This window comes from Leptodactylus fuscus, chromosome 9 (assembly GCF_031893055.1).
Source record: "Leptodactylus fuscus isolate aLepFus1 chromosome 9, aLepFus1.hap2, whole genome shotgun sequence".
In the NCBI taxonomy this organism is placed as follows: domain Eukaryota; kingdom Metazoa; phylum Chordata; class Amphibia; order Anura; family Leptodactylidae; genus Leptodactylus; species Leptodactylus fuscus.
The window spans coordinates 2,937,709-2,959,229 of record NC_134273.1 but is presented as its reverse complement, the minus strand read 5'-3'; the positions used below and the strand labels follow the sequence as shown (position 1 = coordinate 2,959,229).

General features: G+C 40.3%; 1 protein-coding gene across 1 annotated transcript in view; it reads left to right on the top strand.

Annotated features, from left to right (window-relative positions):
• Positions 1-13,504: 13,504 nt before the first annotated feature.
• Positions 13,505-21,521, top strand: part of ARTN (artemin) — a 29,251-nt gene continuing 21,234 nt past the window's right edge. The window contains exons 1-2 of the mRNA XM_075287319.1: positions 13,505-13,586; positions 18,275-18,686. Of these exons, the coding sequence (XP_075143420.1) occupies positions 13,527-13,586; positions 18,275-18,686 (472 nt within the window). The 5' untranslated portion in view covers positions 13,505-13,526. The remainder of the gene's footprint in view (positions 13,587-18,274; positions 18,687-21,521) is intronic.

Here is a 21,521-nt window from a genome sequence, read left to right as displayed (position 1 = left end):
AACGGAGACGACACAGAGCGTCGAAAAGAAACAAGGAAGAGGACAACCTACGAAAATGTGGATGGAGTCAATAACTGAAGACAAACAAAACTGACAACCGTCATGGTCCAAACATAAAAATGGAGATTATTATTATTATTATATTGTATTATATTATACACTCACCCCATATATTATATTGTATTATATTATACACTCGCCCCATATATTATATTGTATTATATTATACAGTCACCCCCGTATATTATATTGTATTATATTATACACTCACCCCATATATTATATTGTATTATATTATACACTCACTCCATATATTATATTGTATTATATTATACACTCACCCCATATATTATATTGTATTATATTATACAGTCACCCCCGTATATTATATTGTATTATATTATACAGTCACCCCCATATATTATATTGCATTATATTATACAGTCACCCCCATATATTATATTGTATTACATTATACAGTCACCCCCGTATATTATATTGTATTATATTATACAGTCACCCCCATATATTATATTGTATTATATTATACAGTCACCCCCGTATATTATATTGTATTATATTATACAGTCACCCCCGTATATTATATTGTACTAGCTGGTACCCGCGACTTCGTCTGCGGTGATTGTAGCAGTGGGTATATACAGGCGCGGGTAAGGTTTTCGTACTGTGTATAAGGGATGGGATATGAAATGTAAGTTTGTATCTTGTTGTTGGTGTAATTCTGAGAATACGTGAGACTTTTGTGTTGCAGTTACTTTGTATTTGAGCTGCTATATATACGGTGTTGTGAGAAACTTTACATAGTGACTTTGGGACAGAAGTATTTGAAGTTATCCCTTTCCCGCCGATGGCATTTTTGGATTTTCGTTTTTTGTTTTTGACTCCCCTCCTTCTAAACCCCATAACTTTTTTATTTCTCCGCTCCCAGAGCCATATGAGGTGTTAGTTATTGCGGGACAAATTTTTCTTCATGATGCCGCCATTATTTATTCTATATAATGTACTGGGAAGCAGGGAAAAAATTCAGAATGGGGTGGATTTGAAGAAAAAATGCATTTCTGCGACTTTCTTACGGGCTTTGGTTTTACGGCGTTCACTGTGCAACCAAAATGACATGTCCCCTGTATTCTGTGCTTCGTTATGATGGCGGGGATACCAAATTTATATGGTTTTATTTACATTTTGACCCCTTAAAAAAAATCCAAAACTGTGTTAAAAAAAAAATATTTTTTTTTAAAAGTCCGACAGTTCCGACAGCCATAACTTTTTTATACGTGCGTGTACGGGGATGTATAGGGCGTCTTTTTTTGAGGGACCGGGTGTACTTTGTAGTTCTACCATTTTCGGGAAATGTTATTGCTTTGATCACTTTTTATTCAAATTTTTATCAGAATCAAAACAGTGAAAAAACGGCGGTTTGGCACTTTTGACCATTTTTCCCGCTACGGCGTTTACCGAACAGGAAAAATATTTGTATAGCTTTGTAGAGCGGGCGATTTCGGACGCGGGGATACCTAACATGTATGTGTTTCACAGTTTTTAACTATTTTTATATGTGTTCTAGGGAAAGGGGGGTGATTTGAATTTTTAATCCTTTTTATTTGTTTTTTTTTTTACTTTTTTTAAACTTTTTTTTTTGCATTTATTAGACCACCTAGGGGTATTGACATGGGTGGGCGGTGTCGCGGATTGTCAGAGCGGTGGGGGTCGGCAAATATGGCTGCTCCGGGGCGTTAAAGAGCGCCTCCTAGAGTATCGTTAAGGTGAGGGGCAAAGTGGTAAAGTATATGTATATGTGATTGTGTGGGGTTAGGGGCGAGGCTGTAGAGGGCAATAGGAATTTTGTGGCTTGCTATGGTCCAAAGTGTGTGAGATTGCAGAGATGGTGGTGTGAGTTTGGGTTTTGTGGAGGTCCTGGCACAAACGTATGTGCGCTATTGTGACGAAAAGTAGCCTATTGCGCAATCGGGTGTATTAACTATGTTTGTGGAAAATTTCAGCCAAATCGGTCGAGCGGGTTTTGCGTGATTGAGGAACAAACATCCGAACATCCAAACTCACAAACCCACAAACTTTGACATTTTTAATATTAATAGGATTATATTATACAGTCACCCCCGTATATTATATTGCATTATATTATACAGTCACCCCCATATATTATATTGTATTATATTATACAGTCACCCCCGTATATTATATTGTATTATATTATACAGTCACCCCCATATATTATATTGTATTATATTATACAGTCACCCCCATATATTATATTGTATTATATTATACAGTCACCCCCGTATATTATATTGTATTATATTATACAGTCACCCCCATATATTATTTTGCATTATATTATACAGTCACCACCGTATATTATATTGTATTATATTATACAGTCACCCCCATATATTATATTGTATTATATTATACAGTCACCCCCGTATATTATATTGTATTATATTATACAGTCACCCACATATATTATATTGAGTCATTACAAACACAGAGAACTTTTCAAGTGTTTCTCTCTGTTAATGTTGAGGATTATTTGTTACAGCCAAGGAAAACCCAAAAGTCATTATCTCAGAAAATTAGAATATTATATACTGTAATAAAATGATGTAACCCTGAAATGTTGGCCAAATGAAAAGTCTATCCAGTAAATGCCCTGAATACTTGGTGAGGGCTCCATGAATGACATCAATGCGCAATGTGGCCTGGAGGGATCGGCCTGTGGCCTGCAAAGCTCATGTTATGGAAGCCCAGGGTGTATGATAGCAGCCTCCAGCTCATCTGCATTCTTGGGTCTCATAGATTCTCTATGGGGTTAAGGTCAGGCCAGTTTGCTAGCCAATCAAGCTCAGTGATACTGCAGTTATTAAACCAGACTTTGGTACTTTTGGCAGTGTGGACAGAGGCCAAGTCCTATTGGAAAAAGAAAAATTTAATCTCCAAATAGTTTGTGGGCAGAGGGATACATGAAGTGCTAAAGAATTTCCTGGTAGACAATGCTACTGACTTTTGTCTTGATAAAACCCAGTGGACCTACACCAGCAGATGACATGACTCCCCAAACCACCAGTGATTGTGGAAACTTCACACTAGACCTCCAGCAGCTTGGACTGTGTACAGTGGCCTCTCCGCTCTTCTCCAGACTCTGCGACCAAACAAATGAAATACAAAATTTACTGATATCTGAAAGCACCTTTGACCACTGAGAACAGTCCAGAACTTTTTGATGATATTCTAATTTATTGAGATGCACCAGTAGGACGGTGTCCTCAAGTGGAATGAGTGATTGTCGTTCTCTTTTGAATTGGGCATGAGGTTAGAAGTTCAGGTGCATTGTACCATCCTTATTAAGGATAGTAGGGTGTGGAGTGGAGGGTGTTACAGGAATTTGGCACATGGCAAAAGAAAATTTTCAGCTGAGGCAAAATGACCATAGGGAACACTCCCTCGCGTGCAAAGATCAGGAACTCCTGTTTTCTGAATGAATGCACACGGCTTCCAGTGACTCATTCTGCCTCTTGAACTGCAAGAGCAAATATTTATAGCAAAACTAATATTTCTGGGAGAAATTGGCAGTTCTCTGGAGGGAGGAGCATTGGGGATACCATGTTACCACTGCTTGCCAAATCTCCTCCACCCTGGTGCTGTGAGGTAGTCACTGCAGCAGAAATAAATACTAACAATCTGATATTCTGGAACCTTACCAGACTGACAGTGTCATGACTTGGAGTCGCTGCAGGCAGCGGCAATCAGGTCAACAAGATAATTCACACTGAAAATTAGAGCACGTGGCGGCTCAGCCATCAATCTGCTATATGCAGAGACTGCAGCCTGGTGACTGGCAACTCTCTGAGACTTCTTGTATTCCTTGGATGTAGACACTTTTTTACCTCTAAGTCTATGGAGATGTAGCCTAATCTTTTGCTGCTTTCATTTGTAGCATACAAATACAGATTGATAGAGGAAATCATTCAGAGAATAGTAAAAACCACACAGAAAGGTTGTAAAATAAATGTGAAATTCAGCAAGTGTCCAAACAGATATGACTTTAGGGCAGTTCTGAAGCTTCTGTAGTTGGGGATTACTTGAATTGTCCAGGGTAAAGTGTTCTAGAGCTCCGATGCAGCTCGAGAAAACTCAGAGATGGAAGTGGGATATTCAGATAACAGGATACAAGTCTAAGGTCATTGGCAGAATGGAGTGGACAGTTAGGACGATAGACAGTGATGAGAGAGAAGATATAGGAGGGCACAGTGTTATGGATGGATTTGTGGGTGAATGTGATAATGTTGTATTCTGTGGGGGACAGACAACCAATACATCGACTGACACAAGGTAGATGCGGGTGTGTACTGGGGTGACCGAATGAGGATTCTGGCGGACGCACTTAGTACAGATTGTAGAGGCCATAGTTTAGTAAGAGGAAGAACAAGTAGAAGAGAATTGCAATAGTGAAGACGAAACAGAATAAGGGTGACAATGAGGGGTCAGAGAGACAATGAGGGTTCAGAGAGACAATGAGGGTTCAGAGAGACAATGAAGGGTTTTGATGTTTCCACAGTGAGAAAAGGGAGAATTCTACTGCACTTTTTGAGATGCAGGTAGCAAGAGCGTACAAGTGCCTGAATATGTGGGCAAATACAAGCCACAGACAGTGGGCATGCTGCCTCGGTGTAATAGTAAGGCCACAGACAGTAGTGGAGTTATCAGGGTTAGGTTGGTTAGTTGATGGAGGAGACACAAGAAGTTCAGTCTATGAGAGATTCAGTTTCAGATAGAGAAGACAAGATGTTCTAGACATCAGAGAGACAGTTACTGATGTTCTGTAGTAGAGCGGGGTGATGTGGACTCCACTAGTACTTTGAAGGTGCCCCATGGATAACTAGCACTATGACAATAGCAGCAGATCCTGTAAGTCCTATAGAGTGTGAGGTGAAGTTTCCATGGATCAGTCTTATTTTTCCAGCACATCCCACAGAAACTTGGTTTCACTGATACTGTGGATTTTGGAGACCAAGTCACCATCTTAAAGTCATTGTGACACTCCTAATTCCTGACCATTGTTTGTAGTAAGGTAGAGCGTTTTCTTCCATGCTTCAGATCTGATGTTCATATACCCATTGTAGGCATGGTCAGTATGGGCACTCTGCCTGGTCTCACTTTCTCCATGTTACTAAGCGTTGTACTTATGCGGAGTCCCTATATAATAATAATAATATATAATGCTTTGCTGTGGTCTTTTCTGCAGAAACAGCTTTGGAATGCTAATCTTTACAAGAATTTTGTCTTACGTTCCCCGATCCTATTGCTTCTCCCGTTAAGGTCATAATATGTGTTTCCTTTTTTCCCCTTCACCTGGCGGATACTCTCCAGCACTATCCCAAGAAGGGAAGACCATGACTCGATGTCATACAGCAATGAAGATCTCCGGGGCCAGATACATTTCTTGCTCATGATTTATATCTGGAGCTCCGTTTGTTCATTGCTTAGAAGACACTTTAATTCACTTGGATATTCTTTATGTGGGATGCGGCTTTAGCACATGATAACTTAAGGCTTCCTCTCAGCAGACATTGCTCAGGGTGTCAGACAATATTAAGATTTATCCAGGTGCAGGAAGAAATGTGCGATGCTGGGGAGTGGCTGGAAATCTGTGATGTATGACCCCATCACCCCACGAGCTGCTATTTATGAAGGACACATCTGTAAATGAAAGTTACGAGCGCCGCAGGAATAAGGTTACATTTCTGAAAAAAGAGCTCAGAACTCGTATGTTCATCCCTGGGGATTGTTCAGGGGCTAACATGTAATCCTCTCCTTTCAGAAATTTACTGGCACTGTCATTCATGAGAGGAAAGCTATTTGGTGGTGTTAGTTGTGTTATTACAACTATATGTTACTGTACCTGGAGGCAGAATCTCACAATCATCTTCATCTGCTTTATACTGAGAACACCACCCAAAGTCAAGAATAAGCCATACACAGTCTACATGGGAAAGCGTACAACAACAATAATCCTCCCCGGGGGCAGGCATGGATCTGAACTATATTGTGAGCACACAAGGTACCCCCCTCCCACTAAGCCCCATCTACTTGTCTTACTATTGAAAAGCCCCAATAAGGGTGAAAATGCGCAAATTCTAGTACAAATACAACATACAAATGCAATTTGTAGATTGCATCTAATTTATGTTACAGATTCCAGTACACATCCTGAGATGCACCATATGAAGACCACAGATTAAAACCAACGTATAAAATAAATGCCCCCCATGTGCCCCATGCATGGGGACTTACCACTGTCCACTTAGTGTCGCCTCTCTCTGATTCAGGTTTAGTGAATGGACATGTTTGTGTTAAAAGGAAAGTGAGAATGAAATGTTGTATTTCAGCAGTTACTTTACATTCTGGACGACATTTACTCACAATCATCCACCACCATCACGGCTGGAAATGAAATTCAACAGAATCATCGTAAGAATGTATATAGCCATGTTATTTACAAGTCGGGGAAGGGCGAGGGAGCACTAAATATACCAATGCAGATCTGGCCCAGATGAAGGTGTGTAGGTAGACAGATGAGGACCCTTTTTTGAGAACAGTTATGGGCCCCATTGTTTTTCTGCACAGAGGACCCTCTTCTGTCTTTGGAACAATCCACCAGTAATCATTAGCCATGAAGTTCATTAGCTTAGGAATATACCAGGATTCTTACAGATATTAAGGTGACCTGGACCCCTGTAGTGCTGCACACATTGCACCAAGGTGCCAAGGTTTGGCTTCTGCTTTCTGCTGCAGGATCCATGGGCCAGTTTTATGAGGAGAATTTAAGGTGGAAGACCATGTGAAATTGCTATCAAAAGTCCTCCAGGTCCTCTTACTGCCATCAGAGCCCGATCACCTCATGGGGCTGCAGTCCGCTGATCATAAAGGGACGGTAAATCTTAGCCCTTTCTATAATGGGAATACCGCCTTAAGCAATGTACAGCACTGCAGTATATGGATTAGCTTCATGAAGTGATGAGGGTTAATAGTTTAATCGCTTTATGTCTGATCCTTAAAGGGGAATTATGGGAATTTTAGGTCACCCACCTAGGGCGGGCTGAGTTGTATCGCTTAATAATAAAATGTCATTTTATTATTTTTTTTTATCAAGCTTATGGGCAATATTCAATTTTAATCTCTAGTTTACTATTTTGCTTAAAGACTCTAAAACAAGTTTAGTGAGCTGGGTCCGGGGCGACGGAGTCCTATATAACCCATGCAGGCTTCCTTGTCATACCACCCAGTGATGATTGACTATGATGAAGAACCTATCCATCATCACTTGTGGCAGAAGAGGAAGCCTGCATGGAATATATTGAACTCCTCAAGGTGTTTGGTCACTTAACTGTTCCTGCTACATTTATCTAAAAGACTGGTGTTCAGTAAAGTAATTCAGAAACAATATCCTGGGTTAGTTTCTCCCGAATAAATCCAAGCCATGCTATAACATTATGCTTTCTACATACGCTGCTCGATCAGTCATATCCAGGCAATGGAAAGTCCCAACACGTTCATCTCTTTCTGAGACCATTAACCCTATTAAGAATTATTAGAGCTTTTACACACTCAAACAAAAAAAACCGGGAAAATTTCTTCATTTAATACCAAGTGGCAAGTATGGCCGGCATTTGTAGCTTCTACTTCTCAATCCTAGATCAAGTGGATTACTACTGCTGAACCCTTGGGAAAGGCTTCATTGACTCTTAAATTACATACTTTTCCTTTTGTGATGCACAAACACCAAGCAGCACAATAGTGTAGATCTGTATTGAGGAGAAGTAGAGAGAAATACACAATGGTATAAATACAATGTGACCAGTTGGTTTCTCACCTGGTGGTTTTTGGAATTGGTCACAACAACAATAGCAGTTTTGGTTAGTCAGAACAGGCAAGAGTGGCAGCCGCCTCCACCTCTGTCAATGGACATCTTGATACAGGAACTAGATGGGTTTAAACAGCCAAGAAGAAAAGAGTGGTCAGACCGCGCTCACTGGTCATTAAGTCAAAGCCGGAGAATTCAGGAGAACTTTTCTTTATTCGTATAAAGCACGATACGTTTCTGGATAGATAACCCTTTCTCAAGTGAATACAGTACTAGATAAAACAGCCGTTCAATAATAAATAATAGTGGTAGTTCGAAAATTAGATAACAATGTACAACAAGATACACATAGATACACACATACACATGCATATGTGTGCACATAAAAAACAAGATAGCTACATTTAAATGTGTTAAAATACACAATTACATACATATAAACACTAGATAGGTAGAAAAACCGCAGGTAGAGCGTATACACAGTAATACCACGGCTGTTGTTATGGTGCGACTCTCACCTGGTACAGCTGCTTATAGTAACCAAAGAATTGGTATTCAGGAAGGCTGCAGGACCTCTGGGCACCGGGATCTCTAGGAATCCCAGCGAAGGGAATCCGTGGGAAGTGGTTGAAGAAGGTACTTCAAAAAAATTCAGAGTTTTCTTCTACATGGGTGACTCCGCACTTTGTGATATCGTACAGCTTGTATACACTTGAAAAGGGAATATTTTTCCAAAACGCGTTGAAAAGTGCAGGTGTACACCCTCCTTTAACCACTTCCCATGGATTCAAAATATTTCAAGGAGACTTAGAGCTGTTGTCTCCCAGTCGCTTATTTATAGGATATGTGTCAATTGGTTCTAGTGAAATAAAACTCTCACGCTTTACGCTTATCAATAGTGCAGGCGCTGTGGCAAGAAGTTGTCCTTCACGTGTGGAGCTTGGCAGTGTGCCTGCGTGGGATCAGGGGGGCTGCGCATGCGCACTAAGTGCACCAATAGAGTGCTGGAGGATTTGTAAGTTTGTTAGTACACCTGCATGAAGACAAGGAGTCTGTGCATGTGTGATAGACGCTTGGATGTAGTGCTAGAGAATCTGTAAATGAGTTGTACTGGAGAAAAACACGATAGTCGTAATCTCTAGTATGTGAACTGATAGTTTCACTCTTAAACTGAGAATTTATTGGTCTTAGGAATTGGATTAGACTAGAAGAATAAATAATTCTGAATGTATAGTCTTTGTAATTGTAGCATCTGAGAAACACATAGGGGCCATCTCAGAGTTACTGGATAAATCTATGAGCATAAATACATTAGTTTTGCTTCATAGAGAAAATGTCCTTCATCCATAATATAAACTACAAAAGGTAGGCTGATAGACATAACAATAAAACAGCAGAAGGTGGAGAAGTAGTGGAAAGGGAATAATTAAATATAATGAATATTTCTGGAAATATATGTATTTATTGCTACTAATGGGATTATAAAGAAGTTTGTGACTAGAGATTACTGCTTAGTGACATCTTCAGAAACTTCGTTGAGACCTGCAGGATTCAGGGAATCTATTTTAAAAATCCAAAACATTTGTCGCTTGTTCATAATGCTTATTTTATTGGGTGTGTTGGGCGGGAAACGATCTATTGGTGTGACTCTGACACCTTCAAACTTACTATTTATGGTAATAGAAGGAGTGAATGGAAAGACTATGCTTGGTGTCTCCATTAAGAACATTGGAGCAGTGTTTATTAATGCACTGCCCCAACGACATGATGGTTCGACCAATGTACTGGAGTCCACACGGGCACCCCACTAGATATATAACACAGGAGGACGAGCAATTGAGGAAATGTTTGATTGCAAATGTTTCACCAGTAGAATAGCTAGGATGACTTATTGTTATGCAGTATATGCATTTAGGGTGGCCGCACCTTATAACCTTGTTAGGATATTTTTTGTCTTTGAATCTCTCTGTCAGAATCTGACTGTGAGTTCTATAGTCAGTCTTTTGTACAATTCCTTCCAATCCTCCAAAATTGCCCATAAAGTGCGTTAAGTTTCCATTTTGCATAATGCAAACTTTTAAAGTCCAATAGGCCAGTGGTTCCCAAGCTTTTTTGCACCAGGGACCGGCTTCAAGCAAGACCATTTTTCCATGGCTTCAGGGCAGTGTGAGGCGGGGCTTTGCTCATATGAGGTTCCGAATGAGAAGGAGCACTGGGCTTGTTTCCCTGAATTTGCCGTTGTTGTTTTTTTTCTTCACTTTTTTAACCAGCAAATCGGCTGCTGGGCTGCACCACACCTACAGGTGTCACACGGGTGGGACAACTGACATTATATCTAGCTGCCCACTAACATCCAGAGCTCTTCCTTCTCCAACTAGAAGAACATACAGTTAGCAGGAGGGGAAAGAGAGCTGGACTCATATGACGTTCTTGTCCCTACTGCTGTCTGTGCAAATTCTGCAAGTATAGTAGCAGCACTGTAGATTGAGCCTCAGAGTACAGCATTGCTGTAGACCGGGGGTGCTGGAAGGACCTCGGTGTACAGCACTGTAGACCAGGTCCCCACCCGGAGCCACAACACTGTGACCAGATCGCTGACCCGCCCCACATAATGTGCTATACTCGCAGCCGCATCTATTGAGGCCACCATGCCGCCCCGCCAGTGCTTGAGAACCCCTGTAATAGACTATTACAGTCCACTGATCTTTAAAAAATGGTTTTTGTGTATATATGGTTATTTTCTCCCATAAGTAGAAGGTCCAAATATTCTATTTCATTAGCACTGGATTTTCCTGATAAATCAATGCCTAATGAATTTCTATTGAGGTATTTGGTGAAAGTGCTGATGTGCTTAATGCGCCTTATGGGCAATTTCAGAGGATTAGAAGGAATTGTACAACAGACCATTTTTTATGTGCACACTAGTGTTTATGTGTATGTAAGTGTGTATTTTAGTGCATATATATATATATATATATATATATATATATATATATATATATATATATCTTGTTGTTATGTGTACACATATGTATGTGTATATCTATGTGTATATATGAATGTATTGCATACATGTAGTTGTACATCTTATCTAATTTTCAAACTACCAATATTATGTATTATTGATCTGTTATTTTATCTAGTACTATATGCACTTGAGAAAGAAGTATCTGCACGGAGACACGTCATGCTTTATATGAATAAAGAAAAGTTCTCCTGAGCTGTCCAGCTTTGACTTACTGACCAGTGAGCGCAGTCTGGCCACTCTTGGGTATTTACACCCATCCATTTCCTATACTTTACCTTTTGTCAGGCTTGGTGTTCTTCTAAAGTCCCATATTTTTATTCACGTCATGTACTTGCCAACATTGCTGAATTTATTTTACAGGTTCCGGTACCATATATTGTTTCCTCCCCTCCTTTATCCCCTATCTCACCTACACGTCCTATAGACACATGTATAGGTGTAGCTCTCCCTATTCTGTTACATTACGGGTATATTGTGACTTAATATGCGCTACTTATGGACTCTAAATGGACTGTGCCTGGGATTTCATGAGGTGAAATCCAGAGACCCAACTGGGTATTATATTTCTGTTTCTAATATTTTATCGTTTTTATCTTACTGCACTGTATCATACCTTTCTGTAACCGTATAAGCTTGGATCTTGTATGCTATATATCTCTATGTATGTTGGTTGTCTAGTATCGACCCTCTTGGGTTAATAAATATAAAAACTTTAGAAAGCTCGTCTCATATTATCCTATAAGGCCCGGTTCGCTCTCATTGTAGGAGAGCGGACAGTAAAGGTAAGAAAGTGATCGCAGTTTCACCCGTGGCAAGGCCCGGTGGGCCAGAAGCGGGGTCATGGCTTTGGCAAGGCGTGATCCTTTACATTGGGAAATTCACATCCTTCTGAAATTTCCCCACTGTGGGACTTTTAAAGGATTATCTTATGTTGTAAGACAACTGATGTCCATCATATTGTTTATATCTGCCCTTTGTGGTGAATACTATTTGGATTGTGTAATCCAATTTCTTTTCTATATGTCGACTCCTCTACCTCATTTATTTGTACGAACTTAATTTGTACGAATCTTAATTTTTAAAATCTGAATTAGAATGTAGCATTTAACCCCTTCCCGCGTGGGCATTTTTCGATTTTTGTTTTGACATCTCTCCCCCCCCCCCCCCTTTTCCAATCTCCATAATTTTTTTATTTCTCCACTCTCAGAGCCATATGACGTCTTAAAGTTTCTTCATGATGCCACCATTACTGGAAGCTGGAAAAAAAAATCAGAATGGGGTGGTCTTGAAGAAAAAGTGCAATTTTCAACTTTTCCTACAGGCTTCATTTTTACGGCGTTCACTGTGCAGCCAAAGTGTCGTGTCATCTATATTCTGTTTCGGTACAATTCCAAGAATACCAAATTTCTATGGTTTTATTTACATTTTAACCTCTTAACAAAAATCCAAAACTGTACCCAAAAACTTTTTTCACGAAAAGTCGCCATATTCTGACACCTGTAATTTTTTTATACTTACGTGCACGGGAGTGCATGGGGCGTCTATTTTTGCGGGGCGGTGTGAACTTTTTAGTTATACCCGTTTGAGGAATTTCTGTTGCTTTATTTTTTATTCAATTTTTTATCAGAGGTAAAACAGTGAAAAAACGACGGTTTTGCACTTTTCTTTTCCCGCTACAGAATTTATCGTAAACAATCCTATGGTGAGGCGTTTTTAGGAGGAGGAATTTAAGTCAGTTTCCTGACCAAATTCCTGACCAAAAAACTCTGTGTGAACGCAGCCTAAAACAGCACAACTTTGACTCCTGCTCTGACTCTTTCATACATCTCTGACAGTCATGGTCAGTCAGAATCAGCAAAGATTCTCTAATTCATTAAAAAGCCAGTCATTGATTTCTATGAAATAAAATATGTCACAAACTGTGTATCTAATCAATTGTATAATGTTAATAATTGTGTACGTTCATTAAAAATAATCATTTTATTTTGGAGTCTGAAACTTTTTATTTAAACTCCGACTCCATCAACAATTGGTCCCGAGTCTGACTCCACATCCTAGAAGGTAACAGTTCAGTTTCATCTCCTCTAGATCTTATCTCAAACCTCTATAATACCATATCCAACAGCTGTCCGTGTGAACCCCAAAAAAGTTATACAAAGGTTCAGTTTGGGACCATAAACTATATTTGGGATCTGAGCAACTCTGAACATATATGATGTGTCATACTGCCATATGCAAAATTTGGCCAAAATCTCCCCCATAATACTGTATGACATACCATACATAACGATTTCTCAGGACACGTCGCTATGAAGGGCTTCAGTTTTCATTCAGTTATTTATTCATAAATAGGACAGACAGACAATACAGTGGGAAGGATTTTATGTGGAAAACCAAGAAATCTTCCAGAGCTTTTACGCTGCTTCTTGTGCTGCTGTAAATTGCTGAAAGTCTCTCCTTGTTCTCTCCTCCTAGAGATGCTTAGAAGTCAGTGCAGAATGCAAGCGGATAGGGAGGGATCCCCCGGGGAGGTGGGAGCATTTCTGAAGAGCTCAGCGTAGGATAGGATCAGTACAAGCCTTTCTATCCCAGAGCATGCCATGGGGTGGATCAGAGAAGCATCAGTCTGCTTACAAGAGAGGGCAGGCGAGCAAGGTAAGTGCGATCACACTGACACGATACAGTGCACACGACATAACATCAGCCATTCACAGTAATAGGCAGGTAACATGCAGTAGGACACACACTCCGATCCTTATGTATAACCTACAGGACATAAAGTGCCATCTACACCCTGCTACACTGTCCTATGCTGGACCTGGAGTTGTCCCCATTTTGTGGCTGGATCCTGCACTTTGGCAGACATATTTTATATCTTATAACTCCCATTATTTGCATTTTACATTATCACCTGAAACTACTTGGAGCTCTGGAGACTCTCGGTTTATGAGTAAGAGGCTACATGAGAAATGAACACAAAGCAAAGAAGGTGCTACACAACGTGAAATACAAGCAGGGCTGCCCCAAGGAGCTGACACTTCACTGCGTATATCCCAGCACAGGTTTAAGACTGCTGCAGATTTTTAATGTGACAGAAACTATTCAGAGAACAGCCTGGAGGGAGGAAAGTGAAAAGGCTGATATGTGGAGTTAACCCTCTCTGTCTAAAACCTTGCCAAGGACTTAAACACCAGATCCAGCTGCAGATGTCAGTAAATATTTGCTTTTCTCGTCTTTTATTAAAGTATCAATAAGTCCTTTGAAGTTTATGAATTGATCACAAGGTATTGTCCACAGTTCACATGGCTGGTCCAGTACAGTCACTTTCTATATTATTGTCAGACAAGTGTTTCCATTTTGGGGTCTTTGACTTGTTGTTTTCCTTTGCAGTAGAGGTTGCATTGTAAGAAGCTCTTGACATGACAAGCCCTGCATTTACATGACAAAAACTATTTTACTTGCATTTTGCTTTTCCTCAGCTGCCTTGTAGCAGTCCTTGATCACACTTGCTTCATGAGATACAATGTATAGTACATTCTTAGTGAATATAAGAGTCTAATACCATGAAGGAGGCTACAGGCATCTGTATTAATGTCTTCCATCAATGTATCAGGTATACTAGTCTGGCTATGGCTGAGGGTGGGTGACACAGCATACCTGTGGGATCTCAGCTCCCTCATGTTTAGAGTTCAGCTGAAACCTAAATAGGTTTATGTCTAGGTAGAATTTATGTTGAGTATTGGTCTTCTTGCACCCAGAGCTTGGAGGCCACCAAAAAAAACCACATACACCTGTGGTGGGTTTTTTTATCTACTTATTAAACGTGGATGAAGTCAATGTGGAATAGGTTTTTCTTTTTCTCGAGGAGCCCCATAGCAGCTGTGTTGGATGCCTTAGTTATACATGCAGCCTTGGGTGATGACTTCTTTCATCTCTTATAGTCTTGGTATAATCTTCCACATGATAACAAGTTATAAGATGCAGGATGAGCGCTCTATAAGATGCAGGATGAGCACTCTATAAGATGCAGGATGAGCGCTCTATAAGATGCAGGATGAGCACTCTATAAGATGCAGGATGAGCGCTCTATAAGATGCAGGATGAGCGCTCTATAAGATGCAGGGTGCGCACCCTATAAGATGCAGGATGAGCGCTCTATAAGATGCAGGGTGTGAGCACCCTATAAGATGCAGGATGTGCGCTCTATAAGATGCAGGGGGTGAGCACTCTATAAGATGCAGGGTGTGAGCACTCTATAAGATGCAGGGGGTGAGCGCTCTATAAGATGCAGGGGGTGAGCACTCTATAAAATGCAGGATTAGCGCTCTATAAGATGCAGGATGAGCGCTCTATAAGATGCAGGATGAGCGCTCTATAAGATGCAGGATGAGTGCTCTATAAGATGCAGGATGAGCGCTCTATAAGATGCAGGGGGTGAGCGCTCTATAAGATGCAGGATGAGCACTGTATAAGATGCAGGAGGTGAGCGCTCTATAAGATGCAGGGTTCGCACTCTATAAGACGCAGTGGGGTGAGTACTCTATAAGATGCAGGATGAGCGCTCTATAAGATGCAGGGGGTGAGCGCTCTATAAGATGCAGGATGAGCGCTCTATAAGATGCAGGGTGAGCACTCGGCCCTAACCTGTCTGGGACTTGCAAATAAAAAGGGGAAAAAAATGCAGGATTGTGTCATTTCAAGGGACATTATTACATCATTGTTGATTTTTGAGCTATGATGTTTTCTCCTGTCTATGTCTAGGACGTACATGGGGAGAGATCTTCTGAAATCTACTTTTCACTTCTTATGGACTTTCCTATAGTCTGAGTGTTCACATCTACAGTCCTATGAAAAAGTTTGGGCACCCCTATTAATCTTAATCATTTTTAGTTCTAAATATTTTGGTATTTGCAACAGCCATTTCAGTTTGATATATCTAATAACTGATGGACACAGTAATATTTCAGGATTGAAATGAGGTTTATTGTACTAACAGAAAATGCGCAATATGCATTAAACCAAAATTTGACCGGTGCAAAAGTATGGGCACCTCAACAGAAAAGTGACATTAATATTTAGTAGATCCTCCTTTTGCAAAGATAACAGCCTCTAGTCGCTTCCTGTAGCTTTTAATCAGTTCCTGGATCCTGGATAAAGGTATTTTGGACAAACAATTCAAGTTCAGTTAAGTTAAATGGTCGCCGAGCATGGACAGCCCGCTTCAAATCATCCCACAGATGTTCAATGATATTCAGGTCTGGGGACTGGGATGGCCATTCCAGAACATTGTCATTGTTCCTCTGCATGAATGCCTGAGGATTTGGAGCGGTGTTTTGGATCATTGTCTTGCTGAAATATCCATCCCCGGCGTAACTTCAACTTCGTCACTGATTCTTGAACATTATTCTCAAGAATCTGCTGATACTGAGTGGAATCCATGCGACCCTCAACTTTAACAAGATTCCCGATGCCGGCATTGGCCACACAGCCCCAAAGCATGATGGAACCTCCACCAAATTCTACAGTGGGTAGCATGTGTTTTTCTTGAAATGCTGTTTCTTTTTGGACGCCATGCATAACGCCTTTTTTTATAACCAAACAACTCAATTTTTGTTTCCAAAATGAAGCTGCCTTGTCCAAATGTGCTTTTTCATACCTCAGGCAACTCTATTTGTGGCGTACGTGCAGAAACGGCTTCTTTCTCATCACTCTCCCATACAGCTTCTCCTTGTGCAAAGTGCGCTGTATTGTTGGCCGATGCACAGTGACACCATCTGCAGCAAGATGATGCTGCAGCTCTTTGGAGGTGTCTGTGGATTGTCCTTGACTCTTCTCACCATTCTTCTTCTCTGCCTTTCTGATATTTTTCTTGGCCTGCCACTTCTGGGCTTAACAAGAACTGTCCCTGTGGTCTTCCATTTCCTTACTATGTTCCTCACAGTGGAAACTGACAGGTTAAATCTCTGAGACAACGTTTTGTATCCTTCCCCTGAACAACTATGTTGAACAATCTTTGTTTTCAGATCATTTGAGAGCGGGCTGTCCATGTTCGGCCACCATCAAACTTAACTGAACTTGAATTGTTTTGTAGAAAGAAATGGTCCAAAATACCTTCATCCAGGATCCAGGAACTGATTAAAAGCTACAGGAAGCGACTAGAGGCTGTTATCTTTGCAAAAGGAGGATGTACTAAATATTAATGTCACTTTTCTGTTGAGGTGCCCATATTTTTGCACCGGTCAAATTTTGGTTTAATGCATATTGCGCATTTTCTGTTAGTACAATAAACCTCATTTCAATCCTGAAATATTACTGTGTCCATCAGTTATTAGATATATCAAACTGAAATGGCTGTTGCAAACACCAAAATATTTAGAACTAAAAATGATTAAGATTAATAGGGGTGCCCAAACTTTTTCATAGGACTGTATGTGTCTCGTTTGGCATAATCTTCACTTTCCCAGTACTTGCTGTTGAACTTTCCAGGCTCTATCTAGAAGTGATCTGGAAAACGCAACTACACGTGCAGGTCTATTAAACACACAGGGCAGATCCTCAGTGACATTTACAGAGCCATTGCTGAGTTTTCACAGATTTTACAAAGTAAGCACAAGTGGTTTACATTCCATATGAAGGCATTGATCACCTCATACTGATGAAGTGACAGCAGGAAGAGCTTGTTATACATGACAGCCTCTGGTGAATGGTGAATTCCTGCTTCCGACACTTTTATTTACAAGGTGCCGGTTTATATAAGGTCAAATACAAAGATGTTGATCAAAAACCTTCACAAAACTTTACATTTGTCCTAAATAAATTGTAAATGAACAATGTGTAAATCTGAGAAGAGTGTCAGTGTCAGTCTACAGATGAAAGACACTGGACAGGTGTGTATGCTATAAGATACAACACACTGACCTGAGCAGCCATTCTCTTCTATGTGGCAAACACAGTTCTGCTATAGGAAATTACAGAAAAATGGATTACTCGTTGTGCTTGTTGCTAGTTTATTGTCTGTCTTTATGATTTTTGGATTCACATATCTATCACATCTCACTGACCTGGAGTCAAGCTTCTTCAATGTCATCTTGTTTCTTCTCCATGGGCCAGATTTGCAGTTTGTAAGTGTCTCCTTATGTTTATATGACAGTAGTGTAAATGGGGTGTAAACCTACTTATCACTTGTACCACTTACTGGATCTATGATAAGAGGACGAAATGTAATTTACTATTATGGATGACATGTATGATGTGCACAGCGATGATGATTTATGGGCAGACACTTGGGAGTATCAGACTTAACCACATGCACTGTGTTGTTTTTTGCCCTCCTTTCTCTGTAGGGACACAGTCTGCTCTATGCTCCAAGGCTTTCCCTACTAAACACATCCCTGACCTGTGCAGCAGGCAATCTCTGTCCGACTACAGATTATGGTGCCGTGGAACTAATTTTACACTGGGTTCATCCCCTGGAGATGCTCAGTTTTGGTCAAGTGGACCTTATAGTCACTTTACGTCACTCTTGGAAGAATCAAATCCAGATCTGCAGAAAACTGCCAGAAAGACTATTACAATATGGGAATGGGTGTTGGGAGGACATATTGAAGGCTTCAGAGGAACATGATGGTACATGGAGCCAAACGTTAAAGACTTCTGCACCGCTCAATACCGGACTCCCTGGAATCTGCAACTCCAAACAGAATATCGGGAAGATATCCAATCCAAAGCAGAAGAGCAACAAAACAGGAAGCCAATGTGAGTGCTGAATTATTTGGTATTTCTAGAGCTGAGAAGTTTGTACCATAAAATGGTAGATACAATGCAGTAGTGAAATCATGTCCAGATGGACACACAATAGATGTCAGATGTTTGGTGGACATATAGATAAGATAGCTAGGCAGAGAGAGATTTGATAATGAATAGATAGGAGACAGATACCGAGATGAATCCCAGATCTGAGCAGACTCTGCCGGGCCTTTTCTGCTGTTGTCAGACATTACTTGTCAATTAGGAGGACCATTTAGAAATGTTCTCACAACTGCTGTATAAATGGTTATTCCTATATGCGATTCCTAGAAGTTCAATGACCACATGAACTTGGGTGTTTGTAAATTCCTGACATACTTGTTCTAGCATATTCTTTAGTGTAAAACCCCAACAATTTTCAGTTTCTATTACCATAGTTGGAATAGTTCATCTCTCATCGATATCCTGGATTTCATCGCTCTGGCATTTCTTTTCACTGGTGATTCACATACAGATGAAACCCTCAACAATAAAGGAAAGCTGAAATCCATTAGGAGTAGATGCTTGGTCTTGGTTGCCAGGTTTGCCCGGTCTCCATGTGGGACATGTTGTCTCTGGGACCCTAAGTGGTTGCCTGCTATCAGTGGGGGATCTCAAGTACATGTTCTCTACAGTGCCTCCACAGGAGAAATGAAGCATTACATGGTTCCCAGTGAGCTCTTAGGGTGCATTCACACAGAGGAAAATGGCGCTGAAATTGGCGTGGAATATCCCTGTCAGATTCTATGCTGAAAAAAAAAGCCTCCCATGGCACTGAATCTGACAGGGATTCCATGCCATATTCAGCGCCATTTTCCTCCGTGTGAATGGACCCGTAAGAACCCTTACAAGCTTATATTATCAGGAAGAGCTACCATTCCTAATTATTGGCTTATGTAAATGTGCAAAGAAGCCCTCTATAAAGATGCTAGACTGTTGGCAGCCCATCATCACATGTAAACAGGGAGATGTGCTGCCAGCAAATGCAAACTTTAAGGGGACGAGCAAGCCGTAGCGATGATCTGCTGCAATGGTCGGGAACACACAAATGTCCAAACCCGATTGTTGTCTGTTGGATCAGTTCAGGTAAGAGAAGTTGGAGGTACAAAAATAAAATGGCCTATAATTTTAAGCCACGTTTCTTATGTTAAATGTATGCTTAACAATTTTTCCATAATTTAAAAAAAGTTCGATCCACTATATAAAAAAAACATGCTTAATTCTGCAATTCTCACTCTGGTCACTAAGTCTAAGAACAGACTGAAACTTGGCAATTCTGTAGGGGTTTTATTTGCTGCAGACACGATTACATCTACCTATATAGATAACAGCCACTACTGACAATAGATGACACCACAGTATATCTATGTACTCTGTATGCATATACAGAGCATGTCTTGAAAACTCTCCTACAGACCTCAATGAGTTGGCTCCAGTCTATTACTACCTATGTCCAAGCTCGGGCAACACGAACAGCCCCATAAGCAGGATAAAAAATAGATCAGCAGAAAATTAAATATTAAAAAAAATGAAGGACGATGAGATATTCCATTTTATGGAAAGTCAGAGCTTTTCCCTGTGTAAACCTAAAGCAGACCTGTGGGATTTAGTGCTCAGGTTTACAGCTAGAGATGACGCCGGTAGTGACGACAGATCTGCAGACACCTCTGGGCTATGAATGAGGTCGACACTCACATCACTAAACTATAGACTCACACCAATGTTTTTAGTAGCACATTAACTCCTTACCGCCGATGGCATTTTTTGATTTTCGTTTTTCGTTTTTGACTCCCCTCCTTCCAAACCCCATAACTTTTTTATTTCTCCGCTCCCAGAGCCATATGATGTCTTGATCTTTGCAGGACAAATTTTTCTTCCTGATGCCACCATTAATTATTCTATATAATGTACTGGGAAGCTGGAAAAAAAAATTAGAATGGTGTGGATTTGAAGAAAAAATGCATTTCTGCGACATTCTTATGGGCTTCGGTTTTACGGCGTTCACTGTGCAGCCAAAATGACATGACCCCTGTATTCTGTGTTTCGGTACGATTCCGGGGATACCAAATTTATATGGGTTTATTTACATTTTAACCCCTTTAAAAAATCCAAAACTGTGTTAAAAAATTTTTTTTCTAAAAGTCTCCATATTCTGACAGTCATAACTTTTTTATACGTTCGTGTACGGGGATGCATAGGGCGTCTTTTTTGGCGGGACCGGGTGTACTTTTTAGTTCTACCATTTTCGGGAAATGTTATTGCTTTGATCACTTTTTATTCTAATTTTTATCAGAATCAAAACAGTGAAAAAAACGGCGGTTTGGCACTTTTGACTATTTTTCCTGCTACGGCAATATTTTTATAGATCTGTAGAGAGGGCGATTTCGGACACAGGGATACCTAACATGTGTGTGTTTCACAGTATTTAACTACTTTTATATCTGTTCTAGGGAAAGGGGGGTGATTAGAATTTTTAATCCTTTTTTAAAATAAAAATAAAAATTATATTTTTTTAACTTTTTTTAAAAAAAAATTTTGCATTTATTACACCTCCTAGAGCAGGGGTGGGCAATTAATTTTCCCATGGGGCCGCATAAGAAATTGAAACTATGCTAGAGGGCCAGGCCACAGCAAATTTAGCTACACCCACTTCTACGTTGACTCCGCCCATTCCCAATCATCTTTCCAAGTTCTCCCACAAAGTATTATCCTCCTATAGTTACCCGTACATTATATGTCCCCACACTATAATGTTCCCTTCCAACTGCCCCACAGTATTAGGTCCCTCTCCTGGTGCCCCAGTAT